The 21087-nt window shown below is 45.9% G+C and overlaps 1 protein-coding gene across 3 annotated transcripts; it reads right to left on the reverse strand.

Moving 5' to 3' along the window:
* LOC308482747 (uncharacterized protein) lies at positions 1-16888 on the reverse strand. Of its 3 annotated transcripts, none has more exons than XM_081016224.1 (11): positions 16724-16888; positions 15581-15614; positions 12259-12436; positions 11897-11997; positions 9229-9400; positions 8795-8901; positions 7539-7716; positions 4540-4643; positions 3713-3884; positions 1964-2070; positions 1-100 (listed from the first exon to the last, which is right to left on the reverse strand). In XM_081016224.1, the coding sequence occupies exons 1-11, from the start codon at positions 16742-16744 to the stop codon at positions 96-98; spliced, it is 1179 nt and encodes a 392-aa protein (XP_080872350.1). In that variant the 5' UTR covers positions 16745-16888; the 3' UTR covers positions 1-95. The 3 variants fall into 3 exon arrangements, with proteins under 3 accessions (XP_080872350.1, XP_080872351.1, XP_080872352.1); XM_081016225.1 differs by lacking the exon at positions 16724-16888 and adding an exon at positions 16469-16488; XM_081016226.1 differs by lacking the exon at positions 12259-12436 and having other exon boundaries at positions 16724-16885.
* Positions 16889-21087: the final 4199 nt, after the last annotated feature.

Consider the following 21087-nt stretch of genomic DNA (forward strand, 5'->3'; position numbering starts at 1 on the left):
TTGCTGGCGACACACTGATTTTATTGAATTAACAATTAAGAAAAGCAGGCAATGCCTCTCATGGCAAGAATGATGCAGAAGGTCTGGCCTTCAGATTAGCCTAAAGAAATAAGAAATGCTGTGCTTTAATTTAGATCACAAAAATAAACAAAATAGACAACACAGGTATACCAAGCCATGGCCAAGCCATGAAATATTTGGGTGTGGTAGAAAAACGTAATTACAGACCATTTATGAAAAATAATAATTTAAAATCTTTGCTAATATGGAGCGAAATAAATCCATCCTGGCTTGGAAAAAAACCCACTTCCATGGAAATGAATAGCGTACCCCATTTTAACTCACCTTTTCTGGCTGTTGCCTATTCCTATGGCAACTAAAACACTCAAAAGTTGGCAGAATTTTATTTATTTATTTATTTATTCACTCACAATGGTAAAATAGCAAGATTAAACCCCCCCACTATAATGTATAAACTATTCCAAGATGTTCGCAATGAACACTGCTACAGCAGATGTTTTGTGGTTCTATTTTATGTTGATGTTTGTTATTTGTATGTTCAGAAAAATCAAGTACCGTATTTTTCGCTCTATAAGACGCACCAGACCACAAGACGCACCTAGATTTTGGAGGAGGAAAACAAGAAAAAAAATATTCTGAATCCCAGAAGCCAGAACAGCAAGAGGGATCGCTGCGCAGTGAAAGCAGCGACCCCTCTTCCTGTTCTGGCTTCTGGGATAGCTACGTAGCCTGCATTCGCTCCATAAGACGGACACACATTTCCCCTTACTTTTTAGAAGGGAAAAAGTGAGCCCTATAGAGCAAAAAATACTGTATTTACCACAAAAGAAAGCCCACCCGAACAGGAAGCTGAAACTAATCACTTACTTATAGATATATCATTGTATGGATAATGTGGAAGATTATTGTACTTTCGAGGAGATAAGTGGTCTGACATGGCCAACTCTTCCTGTCTCTGGTTATCTCTTCCTGTCTCTGCTTATGTTTTATTACTTTCTCTATCCTTTGTAAAAAGGTCTTTGATGTGTGGGCTGTTGGCACTGGTCAGTAAAAGCCTTTGATGTATGGCCTGCCTTTTTGTCTTTGAGCTTGTAGTTGAGCCTGTATTGGCCCTAACAGGACACAGTATCTATAAAATATCTAATTTTGAGGCATGCCACTCAGAAGTTCACCACAGGCTGCTGGCCACAGTGCTGTGCATCGAAAGCTACCTGGGGGTCACTTTGCCACTTCTTCAGGGCTTCTCAGTAGCAGATCAAAGTGCTGCCTGGTAACGTACATTTTGCTTGCTGTTTGGAATAAAATCTGTAACCTTCTCACCCACTTGCGTCTGTATTGTTTCTGAATCTAATTTTAAAAGAACCATCTCCTACTGGTGACTGGGAGCGGCCGCCGAGACCACATAACACCGGTCTTGAAAGATCTGTATTGGTTCCCAGTACGTTTCCAAGCACAATTCAAAGTGTTGGTGCTGACCTTTAAAGCCCTAAACAGCCTCAGTCCAGTATACCTGAAGGAGTGTCTCCACCCCCATTGTTCTGTCTGGACACTGAGGTCCAGCGTCAAGGGCCTTCTGGCGGTTCCCTCACTGCGAGAAGCCAAGTTACAGGGAGCCAGGCACAGGGCCTTCTTGGTAGTGGCACCCGCCCTGTGGAACGCCCTCCCACCAGATGTCAAAGAGAACAACAACTACCAAACTTTTAGAAGACATCTGAAGGCAGCCCTGTTTAGGGAAGCTTTTAATGTTTAACAGACCACTGTATTTTAATACTTTGTTGGAAGCCACCCAGAGTGGCTGGGGAAACCCAGCCAGATGGGCGGGATATAAATAATAAATTATTACTATTATTTGGCAAAACAATCATTAAGGAGGTTTGCCATCCCCACTGCCCATTCCCTCCCAGTAGTACAGAATATCCTATCAACTCATAGTGGCACTCACCAGAACAGAAGGATCCTGGGCATGTGAACTGGACCCTGTAATCATGGCAGGACCGACCAGGTTTTTGCTCATCATTGATGCAGGCAAAGCCTTGGGTAGGGTCATACCTGAATAACAGCAGGTGGAGGGGGGAGCACTCTGTATGAAATTGCATGTTACAGGTGTTATTTTCCACATCTTAATTTAATAATAATAATAATAATAATAATAATAATAATAATAATAATTTTTTATTTACCCACCCTCCCCGGCCAGAACCAGGCTCAGGGCTGCTAACACCAATAAAATTACAATAAAATGTAATAGGAAGGGGGAAAAACAGTTAATTAAAATACAGGTTAAAATATGGGTTAAAATACAATTTAAAATGCAGCCTCATTTTAATAGCAACCCATAAATCAAAACCATAAGGGGAGGGAAACATAAGGGTCAGACTGAGTCCAAACCAAAGGCCAGGTGGAACAGCTCCATCTTGCAGGCCCTGCGGAAAGATGTCAAGTCCTGCAGGGCCCTAGTCTCTTGTGACAGCGCGTTCCACCAAGTCGGGCCCATACTGAAAAGACCCTGGCCCTAGTTTAATTTAGAAATCATAGAACTGTAGAGTCAGAAGGGACCCCGAAGATCATCTAGTCCAACCCTCTGCAAGGCAGGAATATGCAGTTGTCCCATACGGGGCTTGAACCTGCAACCTTGGCATTATCAACACCACAGTCTAACCAACTGAGCCATCCATGTTTAATTTAGTTTTGGCTATGTAATAGGAGCCACACTCATCTCCGCACTTTGGAAAACGAAGAAACCATACATCCAACATTTAAAACACACACAAAACATTTAAAACACACACGATTTAATCAGTAAAGCAAATAAAAATAAACACATTCCCTTATGAGCAAAATCCCAGGAGTCATTTGCTATTGGTAGGTGGGGGTCAGAAGAACAACTGAACAAAGCAACTGAAGTAAATTTTCCCTTTGTTTTTTCACCCGCTGCATCTCCACCCAGACAAGCGAGAGGCATTATTAGAGTGCAAAGATACATCCCAGCCAGCCGAAATATGCAAGGAGGGTGTGAGCCACAAGCCACTGGCTGGTGGAGCGAGAGGCGAAATGAGTAGCACAATAGACAAGACTCTTGCCAACGGTGCAGAAACCAGTGTCTCCTCTGCACAAACACATTTCTTTAATTGTTGCTGTTCACTAATCACCTTCCATGTATGCCCCAACATGATATGCAAAACACAATGTAAAAAGTGGTAGGAAACAGTTACAAACCATCTAAAGAAATAAGAGAAGGCGAGTGTAAATGCAATGCTGAATGGACACTTGTGGCAAGGGACACCTCTTTCCACCCAGTTAAATAAGAGGCATCACTGCAGCTCAAGGAGCCAGGAAAACTGGACAAAAGCACTCAAAGAGGGTGTGAAGCAGGGATGGTGAAGGATGTGGCTGGGGAGAGTTCCAAGGGCCAGATTGAGAGGCCTGGAGGGTCACATTTGACAGTCTAGATCAGGCACCCCCAAACTCAGCCCTCCAGATGTTTCGGGACTACAACTCCCATCATCCCTGACCACTGCTCCTGTTAGCTAGGGATGATGGGAGTTGTAGTCCCAAAACATCTGGAGGGCCGAGCTTGGGGATGCCCGGTCTAGATAGAGGTTCCCCATTTCTTAGCTAGAGTGCAATACATGAAACCCTATCTGGCACCTGTAAAAAAAAGTTCACAACCATCACAAAAGTGTCTTCTCACACTGAAAACTTTTGCCCTGTCTTCAGGGCAGGAATCCCATCCAGAGTCTGTACGTTGATTGCAAGGGGCTCAGCACAAATCTTGCCAGGGTATTCGCTCCGCAGATTGGAAAGGAGTTCATAGTCTCCCCTTCCCGATGGACCATCCCGATCAAACCACTGGGTCATGCATCCTAAAGCGTGAAAAGGCAAGGCAAGACTCAAATGAGTGTTGGTTGCAGGTATGGGAGGACAAGAAAGTTGGAACATAGGAACACAGGAAGCTGCCCGATACTGAGTCAGACCATCGCTCCATGAAGCCCAGTAGTGCAACCCCAGGCATTGTTATCTGTTAAAGGATAGATCTAGCACCCACAGTGCCTGTCCTCCATCTCCTAATCTAGCCTGCTGCTACCACTACCCTCCATGCAGTGCAGGATACTATCTTGCAGAAGTGGGTTGCAGGGAAGAGGAACACCTGCTCTTTTGCACTTAGTAAAATGTGGAGCAGATGGATGGCCCAAGACATTTAAGCACTAAATTATGTCATGTGAAATATGACATGCAAATAAACAATTACGGAAAATGGAATAAATTATTGTGTGAACGCAGCCTTCTTTTTTTAATATAACCACTGTCATCCAGTGAGATGTGGGCATGTTTAAGGGGGTATGTTTAACAAAGGAGCAGCACACTGTGGGTTCCATGTCAGCAACACCTCATAAATAAACTAAAGACTCCTGCTTTTAATTTATGAGCAATTGTTTTGGTGTTATACAGGCATGGCTTATTATGATGTGGTTGGAGATCATTCCCCCATCTCACCACAAGATGTCCTGGTTGACTCACCTGAGCAGAAGTTTGAGGGACAGGTGAAGCGGACTTTGTAATCCAAACAGGAACGCTTGTACTGCTCTTTATTAACACAAGCAAATCCTTCTTTAGGGTTAAACCTAGTGGGGAGAGAAAGAGAACGAAAGAAGCAATCTGACTCACTAAACTGTGACCAGGAAAGAGGGAAGTTGTAGAGAGATAATCTGCACTAAAATGGGATCCAACAGAACCTTCCTTTGAAATACAAAGAGCAGCTTTGAAGAATCTATTTTTCTTGGGTCCATGGCAAGGAGAGAAAGAGTTAAACTTCCCCTCCCCTCCCCTCCCAAGGCTGATCATGCCTCCCCATTCACATAACAAGCTATGTAATGTTAACAAGCACACTACTGTAATAACATCCATGTCTTCTTCAGCCTTGACAGCATCAAGCCAGGAGTTCTTTCATTCATTCAGACAGCGCTTCTTTGCTCTCTCTGTGTTACTAGGGAAGAAGAGATGCAACAATAGAACTGATTGCCACATGTATGTATTCTTTCATGTAAAACAATCAGAGCAATTTGAAATCACACCCGTTGTTATTGCTTCACAACTACGTTTTGCAGCAACGCTTTCGCTGAATCACACATGCAATGGAATTTTGCACGTGCTAATTTGGGTAGGAGTCATCGATATCTGTATGAGTAACAGCTAGGGATCTGCTGGGTGTCTTAATCCATTCTGATATTCAGTCATACATTCCCCTGGTGTTTTCCATTCCACTGCACTTGCTTTACTTTGATAAAGTGCCTTCTATTTTGTAGTCTGCTGATGTGAAAATGTATGTATACTTAGCCATCAACAAATATTTACAAATAGGTTGCTTTCTTTACATGCTTGTTTTCAAAGTTAATGAATTTCGGGAGGGTAGCTCTGTTAAACTTGTACAGTAAGGCGTCCTTTGGCACCTTAAAGACAAAGTCAATCCAGTGACTTATCACAAAGCCAGTGGTGTCCAAACTTTTTTCAAAGGGGGCCCGATTTGATGAAGTGAAGGGCTGTGAGGGCCAACCAAAGTTGTTAACCTTTTTTCAGGATTGAAGTTGTTGAGCTTTTTAATGATTTTACCCCAAAGTTGTTGAGCTTTAGGATTTTACCCCAGGAAATAAACTGCCACAGGGGCTGGATTAGACCGACCGGTGGGCTGGATTCATAGCTGTCAACTTACAGATTTGAAAATAAGGGACCAGCAGCCTCAAAAATAAGGGATCAGCAGCCAAAATAAGGGATTTTTCCAAGCACAGGTATGTTCAGCTTCTGAGCCCCTCTGAGCCAATGGCCGAAAGCCCAGCCAGCAGCCAAATGAAGCCTCAAGCAGTGGTTCCCACAGCACAGCAACCCGGCAAAGGGGATGCAGCAAGGGAAACCACCGTCACCTCTCCGCTGGGAAGCGCTGAGAAAAGGCGAGTTCCCAGGCAATGTGACCGATTTGATCGGCACAAGGCATGCAAGCTCCACCCCCCAGTCGTTCTTAGACTCCTTATTGGGTGAGCAACGCAGCCAAGCAACACAGTTGGAGCCTCCATCCTCCCTGGCTGGCAGGGAGGGAGGGAGAGGAGCTGCTTCCTTTGAAAACCGGGAAATTTAAGGGACATCATCAATAAGGGACAGCAGTAGGACACAGCGCTGGGATAAGGGACTTTCCCTCCAAATAAGGGACGGTTGACAGCTATGGCTGGATTAGGCCCCCCAAATGGACTTTGGACATGCCTGCACAAAGCCATATATGGTTGTAATTCTAACCATATCTACTCTTGATTTCATTAAAGCTTTTCACAAAGTCCCCCATGATATTCTTGCAGAGAAGCTATGGCAAGATGTGGGCTGGAGAGGTAACCGTGAAGTGGATTTGTAGCTGGTTGACTGATCGAACCCAAAGAGTGCTCATTAATGGTTCTTCATCATCCTGGAAAAAAGTGACAAGTGGAGTGCTGCAGGGTTCTGTCCTGGCCCCATTGTTGTTCAATGCCGTTATGAATGACTTGGATGAAGGAATTGAGAGGATGCTCATCCAATCTTCAGATGATACCAAACTGGGAGGGGTAGCTAGTGCCACAGAAGACAGAATCAGGATTCAAGATGACCTTAACAGACTGGAGAACTGGGCCCAAGCTAACAAAATAAATTTCAATAGGGACAAATGTAAGGTTCTGCACTTAGGCAGGAAGAACCAGCTGTGCAAAAACAAGTCCTTTCTGATTGCAACACGTTATTTCATAAATGTGTGTTCTATTCAGAAAGTGTTCTTGTGTTTAAACACAATGCTCAAGCTAATCTATGGCTGCACACCTACCCCCAAAGTATCCCGAGAACCGCAGTTTGATCCGTACAGATTTCCAACACCATAAATAAACCACAATGGGGTTGGGAAGGGAGCGAGGTAAAATTTTAAGATGAAAGTATAGGGCAGCCTTTCTCAACCTGTGGGTTCCCAGATGTTGAACTACAACTCCCATCACCCCTAGCTAGCAAGGCCAGAGCTCAGGGATGATGGGAGTTGTAGTCCAACAACATTTGGGGACCCACAGGTTGAGAACCACTGGTATAGGAGATGGGTGAGAGTCCAGATGGTTCTTCCCATTTTGGCAAAGGGTCCTGATTTCCGAAATCATGACCAGCAAGACATAGATGACTTTTCATGGTAAGTGTGACATCACCCATGAGCGACGGTGGCAAATCCACAATGACTGTATCTCTCTATGGCATGCTCCCCATGACAGCCATGTTGTCTTATGCCATCCACCCATGGTATCCTCAACACTCTCTCAAATGTGCCACCAGGTCCAAAAAGCTTGGTGACCCCTAGCACACAGCATTCAAAGCAAGAGTCTATGGGCAGATGGAAGAAAATCCACTGGATAATCTGCTTCCAACAGATTCCTCCCACATTCCTAGTCAGCCCAACTGACACATAATGGAAACATTGGAATGCTGCTCAGTAATAATTAATTCCCTAATGCTGTCCTGGCACCACTCACGGATGAAAGATTTGCCCAGTGCTGGACGCTGGGGTTCCCTCCACGGTCTGAGCTTCAATTCCAATGGGTTCAGGGCAAATGTCCGTGGGATATTCCCTCCTCAGGTCAGCAAGAGTTTCAAAGTCACCCACTCCTGAAGGGTCGTCCCGGTCAAACCAACGAGTCGTGCAAGTTGAAGCTGAGGTGAAATGGAGAGAAACTATTCATGACGCTTTACTCCGGATACACTTTTGGAGAAAAGGGAGTTTTTTGAGTGGAAATAAGGAACAACAATAAAAAGGTCTTTGGATTCACATAATGTGTAATGTGACGATGTAAGTGTGGTTCCAGGGTTTGGTGTGAAGGCACAAAATGGTGAAGCCAAATAGGACCAGGTCTGGTTAGTTCTTGGATGAGAAACCATTTATGTAGGTGCATTGCAAGCTGATATTGTGCCACCACCCCCGTCTTTCTGAGGTGCTCTGGAATGGCCTGCACTCCATTCTACCATCTTTCCAATTTATTCAAGATGTACAGCTATGAGCTGGGTGTTTATTGGGCATTATACCGTTATGTGTTTGGTGAGCAGGGGGTCAGACAGGATGAAACCCTGGGTCCCTTCCAAACCTGCCAGGGAAGAATGTATAAGAAGAAGCCTGCCAAGCCAGTTCCTTTGTCAAGGTAATGGCTCTGGCTGGCTAGTTAAGTACAGCGGTACCTCGGGTTACAAACACCTCAGGTTACAAACACTGCAGGTTACAGACTCCGCTAACCCGGAAGTAGTACCTCAGGTTAAGAACTTTACCTCAGGATGAGAATGGAAATTGCATGCTGGCAGCACAGCGGCAGTGGGAGGCCCCATTAGCTAAAGTGGTACCTCAGGTTAAGAACAGTTTGAGGTTAAGAACGAACCTCCGGAACAAATTAAGTTCATAATCAGAGGTACCACTGTACCATGATTTAGCATATCCAAAGAAGTTGTTCTGTTGCCATAGAAGGAAATGGGTGGGCCTTTTCTCGTGGGGAGAAAAATGGGCCTTAGTGGGGCTGGTTTTGTGAGACTATGGTGTCTTTATGATAGATTGGCACCTGAGGTGAACCACAAAATAGCTCCTCCACCTCTAGGCAAGAACCCCCATCCCCACCGAGAACATCCCATCAATACATAGCAGCCATAGCTGTCAACATTTCCCTTTTTTAAAGGGAAATTCGCTTATTCCGAATAGGATTCCTCGCAAGAAAAGGGAAGAGTTGACAGCTATGATAGCAGCACTCACCGGAACAGAAGGATTCTGGGCAAGTGAATTGGACCACATAATCTAGGCAGGACTGACCAGGTACTTGCTCAGTGTTGACACAGGCAAAGCCTCTAGTAGTGTCATACCTGCATAAGAGAGGGATAAAAAGTTGTGCTGTATGGAATGACAGTTACAGATATAATTGTGCCCATCTTAGTTGAGTATTGTTATGAGCTTGCGGGTGCTAGACATTTCTCAAGTCCTGGAACCAGTAAGTGTTAGAATTTAATCAAGGCTCCGGGGGCTATAGGATCCCCTCTCAGCTCTGGAATCCATGCCCACCTTTGGAAAGAGAAGAAATTATGTATCACAAGGATTTTAGAAAAATACATCTCTGAGCAAGAGCACAAGTGCATGGTCTGATCTGGCATCTTTAAAAAAAATCACAGCCATCAACAAAAGTGTCTTCTCACACTGAAAATCTTTGCCCCGTCTTCACTGCAGGTCTCCCATCCACAGTTTGTACGTTGATGGCAAGGGGCTCGTCACAAATCCCACCAGGATATTCGCTCCACAGATTGGAAAGGAGTTCATAGTCTCCCTTTCCAGACGGATTATCCCGATCAAACCAGCGAGTTGTGCATCCTAAAGAAGGGGAAAAGGCAAGGCAAGACTTAAACGAGTGTTGGTTGCAGGTATGCGAGGACAAGAAAGATGGAACATAGGAACACAGGAAGCTGCTTGATACTGAGTCAGACCATCGCTCCATGAAGCCCAGTAGTGCGAGCACTGACTGGCAGCTGCTCTCCAAGTCTTTCCCAACCAAACCTGGAAATGCGAGGGCCTGAACCTGGGACCTTTTGCAAGCAGTGCAGATGCTGCAGCCCTTTGCCCATGCCCAGCTCTTCCAAAGGCAAGCAGAAACACCATTCTCAGTGCCACCCTGCTCTTTGAATGGACCCACTTGCTCAGCTTTTGAATTATGGTGCTAGAGGAGACTCTTGAGAGTCCCATGGACTGCAAGAAGATCAAACCTCTCCATTCTTAAGGAAATCAGCCCTGAGTGCTCACTGGAAGGACAGATCCTGAAGCTGAGGCTCCAGTACTTTGGCCACCTCATGAGAAGAGAAGACTCCCTGGAAAAGACCCTGATGTTGGGAAAGATGGAGGGCAGAAGGAGAAGGGGAAGACAGAGGACGAGATGGTTGGACAGTGTTCTCGAAGCTACCAGCATGAGTTTGACCAAAGGCAGTGGGAGGCAGTGGAAGACAGGAATGCCTGGCGTGCTCTGGTCCATGGGGTCACGAAGAGTCGGACACTACTAAACGACTAAACAACAACAATAGCTAAGTAATAAATTAAATTAACATATAATTTCAAGAGTTGACATGACTAAATGACTAAACAACAACAACAACACTTGCTCAACAGTGTCCCAGGTCATTCACTTACCCGTTGGGCCTGTGAGGGGCCCTTCCATGTCCCCGTGGCTTTTGTTCATCCTAGCCAGGGTCCAACCTGTGCTGCTAGCTCCATCCTTATCACTCCTTGCTCAAGCAGGGCAGGTGGACAGGCAGTGGCAGCACAGAGGGGAATCAGCAGGGAGACGGAGGCCCTTGCAGTGTGGTGGGCTTCAGCAAGCACCCAAGAATGCCATCTTCTGATATCAGCCTTACAGGAGCTGTGCAAGCGTAGCTGAGTGGCAGGGCACCTGCCTTGCATGCAAAAGGTCCCTGGTTCGATCCTCAGCATCTCCAGGTAAAACTGTCTGAAACCCTGGAGAGCTGCTGGCAGCTGGTGCAAACAATATTGAGTTAGATGGACCAAGGGTCTGACTCAGTACCAGTCAGCTGCTTATGTTCCTCTGTTGGTTCCAGTCCTGCTTGACTGGGGGATTCAGCAGGGGAATAAACGGGGGTTGTCCTCTGTTACCAGAGAGGCGTTGTGAGGCCTGTTACACACAGACTGTCACGTTTGCTCCTTTCTTGCCACATTACAAGGGCATGAGGAAAAGGAAAAAGGAACTGCGGGAGCAAATGTTTGGTTGTGCAACCTGGGCACGCTTGTTCTTCCACAACCACAGGCAATAGTTCCCTAAAATAGCAGGGCTGGTATATTTCCCACCCCTGCTCCCGTACACTCAGGTTGCAATATTTTATCAGGAGGAAAATGTGACTCCACATACAAACACAGAGGACTGGGGCTCCTTTGGGCGGAGTGAGGCCACTCTTGCTCCAGGCAGAAGCAACAGCAGCAAAATCCAACCATTGGCCTCTGCTGAAGAACAGGGATATTAAGTCCTGCCCTGCCTATCTTGCACCTGCTAATCAAGGATGCTGCCATTCTCCCTCACCACAAACCGGGGGATGCTATCTTGTCTCCAGTGTCAAAGCAAGAGTCAACTGACAGCCCTGGGTCAGCTTCCAGATGTGAAATGGATTGCTCCCCAAGAGAAGCACTTTGCAGTGCTCTTTAGCTCAGAAGAAGTGGGATGGTGGGTGTCCTGTTACAGGAGTTGTAGCCAATGTCAGTCCTACTCAGAGTAGATCCACTAAAGGTAATAGTCATGATGACTAACTCAGGCCCATTCATTTCAAAGGGGGTCTGTTTTGAGCAGGACTTAGGCTGCTATCACATGGACGTTTGTTCTGTTTTCCAGACTGTTTCCCTGTTATTTTCCACCTTGCATTTCAGGTTTCATACGATGTAAAAGCCACTTTAGTGCTCATTTCTGTATTATTTGCTTCCAGAAGAAGCCCTTTTTGGGGGGGGGGGGATGAGCACTAAACTTGCACTTTATTCTACTATGTTTCTGGTTTTTATGCCTTGTGAAAGTTCAAGTACAATGCGGAAATTAATAATGGCAGAAATGTCAGGGAAACAGAATAAACTCTTGTGTAAATGCAGCCAAAGTGAGCAGGCAGAGGAAGCAGCTCTCTTGCACACTGTGGATTCTTGGAGGCATATTTATTGAGACCCTTTCTGAGCACACTGTGAGTTCCATGTCAGCAACCCCTCTTATATAGTATAAAAGTGAAAGACAGTTCACTTTTGAGCAATTGGCTTGGTGTTATACAGACATAGTTTAAGTGGTTGAAGATCATTCCCCCATCTCACCACAAGATGTCCTGGTTGACTCACCTGAGCAGAAGTTTGAGGGACAGGTGAAGCGGACTTTGTAATCCAAGCAGAAATACTTCTGCTCCTTATTTACACAAGCAAATCCTTCTTTAGGGTTAAACCTAGGGGGGAGAGAAAGAGAATGAGAGAAGCATTCTGACTCACCAAACTGTGACCAGGAAAGAGAGAAGCAGTTGTAGAGAGATAATCTGCACTAAACTGGGATCCAACAGAACCTGGGATCCAGCAGAACCTTCCTTTGAAATACAAAGAGCAACTTCAAAGAATCTATTTTTCTTGGGTCCATGGCAAGGAGAGAAAGAGTTAAAATTCCCCTCCCCTCCCAAGGCTGATCACCGTTCTTCATTTCTGGCACCACTCACGGATGAAAGATCTGCCCAGTGCTGGACGCTGGGGTTCCCTCCACGGTCTGAGCTTCAATTCCAGTGGGTTTAGGGCAAATGTCCATGGGATATTCCCTCCTCAGGTCAGCTAGAGTTTCAAAGTCACCCACTCCTGAAGGGTCGTCCCGGTCGAACCAGCGAGTCGTGCAAGTTGAAGCTGAGATGAGATGAGATGGAGAGAAACTATTCATGGTCCTTTACTCAGGGTACACTTTTGGAGAACGGGAAGTTTTTTGAGTGGAAATAAGTAGCAATGAAAAGGTCTTTGAATTCACTAAATGTGCCTGACAACGCAAGTGTGGTCCCAGGGTATGGTGTGAAGGCACACAAAGCCACCACTTTGGTGAAGCCAAACAGGTTGAGGTCTGGTCAGTTCCCGGATGAGAGACCACCGATGTAGGTGCATAACAAGTTAATATTTTGCCACCCTCCCCTTCTCTCCGAGATGCTCTGCCATGGCCAACACTCCCCTGTAGCATCTTTTGACTTTATTCACAGATGATCCCCAGCCAAAGGAATGCACACAGCAGATGGTTAACTCTTTATTGCAAAAGTGGACACTTTTCTGTAGTTTCTACAGCTTTAGTTTTTAGTGTAAGGCAGGGGTCACCAAACTTTTTTGCGAGGGGGCCGGTTCACTGTCCCCCAGACCTTGTAGCGGGCTGGACCACACACAAGGCAGAGGGAGCTTCTCTCTCCCCCTGCCTACCTGCGCTGTTGCTGTCGGCTCTGCACTCTGCCAACCATGGCTCCTGTGCCTGCCCTTGCAAGCGGCAGAGGCTGTCAGTGGAGGCAGAGGGACCAGCGCTCAGCCAGCTCAGCCCAGCCCCCTTCCTCCACTACGCAAGGCAGGGAGAAGGGCGGGGAGAAGCCAGGAGGAGGGAGGCGCTGTGGTGTGCAAGAGGGAGGGGGAAATGGCTCCCCAAAAATGGTGGTGTTGGGAAAAAAAATTTGGGAAAAAATTAACAAACAGAATCACCAATATATGGCACGTCCGTGGGCCAGAGCCTGAGCGCAATTGGGCCAGATCTGTCCCGTGCACCGTAGTTTGCCGACCCAGGCAGCTATTCCCTGTGCTCTACGGAGTGCTTGCAGTAACAGGTGAGTTTAGCCCCCCTCCACCAGCTTATGTATCTTCCCCTGATGGGCTGTACACACATAGCCAGAGACTGTACTGCGTAGAAGCTGCCTCTGCTCTTCCCTCTTCAATCTGCTCTTGGTTCTAGGAGACAGTGGTGCAGGAGAGGGCGAGGATGCACCTGAAACTTCATCTGCCTGACCTGCCTCTTCCTCCTCTTCTGACCTACCCTGTGCTTCACCCTCCAGCTCTGAAACTCCCCCTGCCTCCTGGCTGGTACAAGTCCCCACAAATCACTGCTCCCCTCTCCCGAGTCAGACTCCAGCCCCCTTTCCCCCGGTGCACACTTGCCAGCATTTCGCCCATCCCTGACATCTGGGTGTTTACGGGATATTATACTGCTATGAGTTTGGGGAGACGTCATGGAATCTTGGGTCCCCTCCAATAATGTATTAGAGGAAGTTTTCCAAACCAGTTTCATTGTCCAGATAATGGCTCTGGTCTGGCTAGTTAAGTGCTGCGATTCAGCATATCCAAAGAAGTTGCTCTTTTGCGATAGAGAGAAATGGGTGGCCCTCTTCCCATGTGAAGAACAATATGCCTAAGCGGGACTGGTTTTGTGAGCTGCGGTGTGTGAAAGCTAAAGAAGAGATGCTGGAAGCAGTAGGCACAGAGAAATGTGTTGAACCTAAACTGGACTTGAGGCTCCCCAGGAAACCTCATGGAGAAGCGAGATCCCTTGGGGTGTTAATGCTGTGAGCCCTTCCACCCTATGCTCAGGTTGTTATATATGTTTAAATAAAACCATACATCCCAAAGACACCACAGACTCTGCTGGCCTTCATTCCAAGGAAACCAAACACTGGGTAAATGAATAAACCCATGGAGTCTCTCACCTGTCAGGGACTGGCAGAGGAGGAATGGTGGAGACTGCCTCCCCAGCCTTAACCTTTCAGAGAAGAGGAAAACAGTATAGATTTACAACAGTGGCTTGTGGGAGGTCACAGCTAAGAGGTAGATGAGGGGCAAAGTTGGGAAATAATGGGAGAAGAGGAGCGGGAGGCAGAGCTGGAGCAGCTGGCTGACACGTTATCACTAGAAATAATAATAATAATAATAATAATAATAATAATAATAATTCATTATTTATACCCCGCCCATCTGGCTGGGTTTCCCCAGCCACTCTGGGCAGCTTCCAACACAATATTAAAATACAATAACCTATTAAGCATTAAAAGCTTCCATGAACAGGTCTGCCTTCAGATGTCTTCTAAAAATCTGGTAATTGTTTTTCTCTTTGACATCTGGTGGGAGGGTGTTCCACAGGGCGGGTGCCACTACCAAGAAGGCCCTCTGCCTGGTTCCCTGTAACTTGGCTTCTCGCAGCGGGGGAACCATCAGAAGGCCCTCAGCACTGGATCTCAGTGTCCGGGCAGAACGATGGGTGTGGAGACGCTCCTGTAGGTATACTGGACCGAGGCCATTTAGGGCTTTACAGGTCAGCACCAACACTTTGAATTGTGCTCAGAAACGTATTCCAGACCCCCCTTCTCCCAGAACCTGGCGAGCATTGAAAGTAGGAGAGCAAAGGGCTCGGAGGCAAATGGCTCTAAGTGGCCACTGTAAGGTGGGTGGTGCTGTTGATGATTGAGGAGAGAAGCGGGGTGGAGATTACTCGGAACAATGCCATTACTCCAAGAGGCTGCATTTCTAAGCCTCTCTGTGTGAATATTGAATAAAAAACATTGGTAAGAACTTTCCTTGTCTATCTATTCCTGGTGGCCTGCCTTGGGGGGGATCGGATTCCCTGACGCCTGACATCACCATTCAGAGATTGGTGTGGCATGTAACAGTTAAACATACCCATTTTACTTTACTGCAATTATAACAATGACTACTATACTACTGTTCCCAGAATGCTGTTATACGAGACACCAATCTTGAGAGCAGTGTGAGATTCTAGGGGTTCCAGGTGTGCTTACGCAAGGTCTGTGTTTCCTTTTGGAAATGAGGCAAAGTGGGGACAATGGTGTCTTTATGATATATGGCTTATTTATACACACATATATAGCCCAAGCCTACATGGAAGGGTTCAGAGCATCAACATTCCAAGAGGTCCCAGTTTCTCCTAAATAATAAACTTTGTTGAAGAAAATCCACATGAGTGTTCCAGAAGCTGGTTGTCAGGAGAAGTTCTAAGACAGACAACATTCACTCACTTACCACATGCTGGGAGAACCAGGACAGTCAGGAGAAGCTATGGGGATGAAAGAGAGAGGATGCATTTAATAAAGAAGAGGGATAGAATCAACCAGCCACCATTCTGACATACCCACGCAGTCAAAGGTAAAGGGACCCCTGACCATTAGGTCCAGTCGTGGTCAACTCTGGGGTTGCGGCGCTCATCTCGCTTTATTGCCCAAGGGAGCCGGCGTACAGCATGTGGCCAGCATGACTAAGCTGCTTCTGGCGAACCAGAGCAGCGCACGGAAACACCGTTTACCTTCCCGCCGGAGCGGTACCTATTTATCTACTTGCTCTTTGACGTGCTTTCGAACTGCTAGGTTGGCAGGAGCAGGGACCGAGCAACAGGAGCTCACCCCGTCACGGGGATTCGAACTGCCGACCTTCTGATCGGCAAGTCCTAGGCTCTGTGGTTTAACCCACAGGGCCACCCATGTCCCTTACCCACACAGTAGGGTGGCAGCAAATTCAGAAGCGCAGGGTCCCTTCATTATAGTCAAAGCCATGTCTCCTCCTAAGATTATACAATAATCTTACAATCATACAGTAATAATAATTAGAGATGCATCACAAAGAACAGTATGGCTCTCCATGTGTTGCTTTTCAGCTAGATCTACTATCTTCTGCACACATACATGGGCACATGATTTGGGACACTCTGAGATCTTCTTTCAAAGAGACTTAAATCATGTTTTCCTTAAAGTCTGCTGTATGTAACATAGCTTGCCCACCTTTCCTGTGAAAATTGTGTTTCCAGTGTTTCTAAATGCCTAGTATGGGAGCATACAAAATAATTCCTCCTTGGTGTTCCTCCTGTGCACCTTCTCCAGAGTGACCCGAGGAGTCAATCCTCAGCAGCTGACTCACCTCCTTTCACTCATACTTGGCTCCAATCAGCACCAAGTACAAGAAGACTTCAGTGGCTAAAAAGTTTCCTTTTCATGCTAGTTGGGTGGCTGGAGAGAGAGACTTGGAGGGACCCTGTTGCAGAAATGGTAATAAGTTTTTGATTACACCTTCCCACCCATACCAGTTGGAAAGGGTACAGACTCTGGGTTTTGTGTTAAAGCACCAGATGGAGAGGATTGTTTTATTCCCTGTTACCAAGCAAGCAATGCTCACCAGTCTCAGAAACTTCCCCATACTTCTTGGCTGGCAACGTCCCTATCTGTCGTCCGCCCAAGCTTTCAGTGCTTCAGCTAGAAATGCACAACAAGCTTTTATAGACCTCGGGACCACGCCTCTAACTGCATTGCTAGGATTCCTCCCTTCGAGTTGGGTAACCAATACTGCTGGCAGTTACAGAGCTGATTCTCAATGCCAGGTGATCTCCGCCCTGCATAATCGCTCACATGATGCAGTGCACATGCACCATTTGAATGGGAATGCCCATCAACTTTGCAGGGGCTCAGCCCTCATAGCCCCTAGAAATTGGCTCCTATGAGACAGCCTGTTCTGTAGGCTTATGTTCTAAAAGATGCAGTGAAATCGAAGAACGGATATAGAGAAAGAAACAGGAAAATCTACCCAGGCACATTAGACTTGCTGCTATGGAAATATTTCAGGGGGAGATCGATGGAGCTGTTCTTTCAGCAGTGCTGATGGAATGGGCCCCTGCTTTCCATCTCTCCCATTAGGACTGTGTTGTTTGGTTTTGTCCCCCCAGATCTGGAGAGCCAGGTGGTTGTGTACAGCCATTTAGTAAGGAGCCTGAGGAACCAATCAGTCTTGTGGGCCCTCATGCTACTGACATTTCCATAGAATCATAGGATTGTGGAGTTGGAAGGGACTCCAAGGCTCATCTGGTTCAATCCCTGACAGATGTCCATCTAACCTCTGCATAGAAACTTCCAATGAAGGAGAATCCATCACCTTTTACGGGAGTCCATTCCACTGTCATTCAGCTCTACACCGTGTTGCCAGGTTGCATGACTGAGCTGAATGGGCTTAAGATCAAACCTAAACCCCCCACCTCTGTTAATTTCTTTTTGGAAATTGACACTGTCTTTGGCTCAGCCAGCTGAGCAAGTTACGTACATCGGCATATTGTTGGCTGAGCCAGGGTTGGGGGCTTAGCACCAGTGGAGATCCGCAGCACCTTAAATTCCTGGTCACAGGATTAGCCCCACCAACCTATTATTTATACTATAGCATCAATGGCCAGAGCCGATGACAGGCAGAATGGCAGAATCGTAGAGTTGGAAGGAATCCCAAGGGTTATCTATTCCAATCCTGTGCAATGCAGGAATCTCAGCTGAAGCATCCAAGACAGATGGCCACCCAACTTCTGCTTAAAAACCTCCAACAAGTTCTATGAATTCTAATTTTGTCCTCCTCCTCCTACCTGATGTGTTCTACAAGGAGCAACAGCTCCCAAAGAAGCACTGACAGCCATGGTAACTCTCCGGACTGAATATGCAACAACAATATTCTTTATTTCGGTCCAATGATCCACAAAAACATTTTCTTTTCTAAAATATTTTTTATTAGGGATTTCAAAATAACAATTTAACAAAAATACATCCTCCACATTTCCCCCCTCCATTTCCCCCTCCCCCCTAAAAAATAAAAACCCACCCTCCCACCCCCAGACTTCCCTCAGCTCCTCTCTCTGGTTTCTCAGCACATGTTATTCTCTGCATGTTATAAAATTGTAAAGATCCTCAATTTATCTATTTGTATGTTGCCAATAAAGAATTTGTGAGTGTTTATTCAAAACCTGCCAAGGAGTCAGGTTCATTTTGTTGTTTCTTTAAATACTTTGTAAAAGGTTCCCATTCTTCTTTAAAGTCACAGTTATCCTTGTCACGTAGTTTATGTGTCGATTTCGCCAATTCCGCATAGTCCATCAATCTCTCTTGTCACAGTTCTTTAGTAGGGATTTCCTCATTCTTCCATCCTTGTGCTATTAAGACACTTGCCGCCGTTGTCGCATACATGAAAATGTTTTTTAATTTCCTTGGCAGGTCTACAAAAACATTTTCAAAAGCAAAGATACAGAGATACAGGGCAAGGGTTCCAAGGCGGATCACTGTGTTTTATCCTGAGCATGTAGGTTTCTGCTTTTTATTATAAGCAAGAGGGTAGACAGCTGGGGGCTGCTGAGTGCAGACTGAGGCTGGTGGGGCACAGCCCCATTTGCTCTTAAGGAGCAGCCTCCACTGTATTGTTTTTTTTTTAAATAATATTTATTAAGATTTTCAAAAAAGAAATACAGAAAGCAAGAATTAAAATACGTTCATAGCCTTATTTTCATATATCCGCTTTCTGGGACTCCCCCCTTCCCCCACCCCTACCATATTCCTTTTTCATATTGTTGGCTCCACAAGCTCTCAGTTCTGAATAAAAAACTTAATTTGTTTAATCCATTATTCGAATTTAAAATTTCTACACTCCACATCAATACCCTTAGTAAAACACAAAAAATTTCTTTCCCAGGGCCCACCCCATTTTCATTCCACAATTTCCCTTATTTTTAATAATAAAGACACCCCACATAATAGAAGTATCAGAAATAAGAAATAAAGAGTATAATAGATGAGACAAAGCCAGTTCAAAAAAAAGAAGTTAACAAGCCTTTGGATTTTAGTTCTCCCCCCCTGTCCCCGGTTTAATTTCCCCCTGACCACCAAACCATGTTATCCGCCTGGAATTCTTACAATCCATAAATCACCTATTTCCCCCAACTCTTTGCTGGTTTTTTTTTTTTTTCTTTTTTTTCCTTTCATACTTATTTTTAGAACACTTAACTTCAGATCTTTAATAAAGCTCCCCCCATTGTTCTTTCCAAATTGTAGTCCAGTTTCCTCTTGTTCCGCTGCTGAAACGTTCTAATTCAGAAGCTTAGTAAGTCTGCAGGGATTATTGTTATTCAGGAACAAAAACTTGCGTTCAGTCCCTTCCTTTCTTCAATAGAAAATCCTATTGTCTCCTTTAGCTGAACACCCTGTAGACAAAATATTATTTCCGTTTTGCAGCTTTCCCAGAAGATAACCAGTCCTGTAAAATTCCAATGGTGTTTTTCCACTTACGACCATCTTTGTAATGTCCCGAAACTCCTCTAGGGGGATTGTTGTAACTTTGTCTTCTCTAGTCCAAAAGTCCGATTGTTATCCATGTTTTCGCCATTTTGTATCCAAGTTTTAACAAGTTGTAGCAAATTGTAACAAATTTAGCCAGCAAAGTTCTCATAATAAAATCCTCTCTGCTTTCCGACTTTGACAGCTACTTTGACAGCTGTCAAAATCTCCGACTCTTTTCACCAGGCTCTCTCTTCAATCACCCCGGTTCCCAGGGGGGGGGGGGTTACGTTTCTTCTCCCTCAATTCATCCTCCAGCACAGTTCTTATGATTCCCCATCGTGGAATTCTTAGTTTTTATCAGCAATACAAATCTTTTTGGACCTTGGTTTCCCCGTCCTTGTCTTGAAAGGTTTACAATAGGGGGGGGGACTGACTTCCTTTTTGGATCCCCCCCCGCTCGTATCCAATTCAAAAAGAAATTCTTTTTTTCCTCCTTTTAAACCCAGTTTCCAAATTACTCACGGGTTGTTGTCTAAAAGTCCGAATTTTCAATAGAAGAAGTCAGCGCTCTCCGCCGGATGGCATGCGGCTGCGCTCGGCAGGGATAGCAGAGGACTCAAAGCACCACGCTTCTCCCCGGCACCCGATCCGTAGCCTTTAAAAAGGCTCCTTCACGAGTCGGGAGGGCGCTAGCGGTGCCAGCCGAGTCTCCATGTCCACGACCCTCGTGGCCGTGGTTTTTAAGGGTCCCCGCATCGCCGGTGCGGTAGGACCCAGCCCCTGCCGAGCAGGCTCCCTCCGGAGCTCGGAGGGAGTCCGCCATTCGGCGATGGCGCCAACCCGGAAGTCAGCCTCCACTGTATTGATCATTCCAAAAAATTAATCATCTATTGAGCATTAAGCCCTTTTGTGATTGTGTATTTGCACCCAGGACCATAAGTCTTGGCAGGCCAGGGTGCTTGTTTATTTTGCTGCTCTGCTGACAATCCCACTTCATTCTGGCCCCAACAGGATTTGACCGCTGGACTGTTTGCTTTCTTGGTTGTCCAAGGCTGGATTCCCCCTTTGCCTCCCCTTGCAGATCTGAATCACCTTTTCTCTACAAGGATGTATCTCTCGGTTTCCCTCTGCTTCCCTTAGTTTCTCATAGAAACCCCTGTTTCTATTTTGAGCCTGAGAATGAGGAAATGGATTGGAAGCAGCGAAAGAAGATACACTCTATGTTGTTGTGAAATCCTCCTGCGCAACCTTGACACTACAGTAAGGATGAACCTAAGCACTAAATAGCATTAAGATAGCACCATGAACCGCGAGAACCTAAGGAGAGCCCTCCTGAACCAGTGGTTCAACTGGTCCAGCATCCTGTTCTCACAGTGGCCAACCAGATATCTGTTTCAAGAAGCCCCCCCAATAGGACTTGGGCACAACAGAAACTCCCATCACTTGTGATTCCTAGCAACTGTT

Source organism: Podarcis pityusensis, assembly GCF_964106645.2.
Source record: "Podarcis pityusensis genome assembly, chromosome: 8".
NCBI classification, from domain to species: domain Eukaryota; kingdom Metazoa; phylum Chordata; class Lepidosauria; order Squamata; family Lacertidae; genus Podarcis; species Podarcis pityusensis.

Coding starts and splice junctions, on each gene's coding strand:
- LOC308482747 (XM_081016224.1), bottom strand. CDS start 16,744: ATGGGGAAGTTTCTGAGACTG. Junction 15,615..16,723: donor TGGGGAAGTTTCTGAGACTG/GTGAGCATTGCT, acceptor TCATCCCCATAG/CTTCTCCTGACTGTCCTGGT. Junction 4,644..7,538: donor ACTGGGCAAATCTTTCATCC/GTGAGTGGTGCC, acceptor TCTCCCCACTAG/GTTTAACCCTAAAGAAGGAT.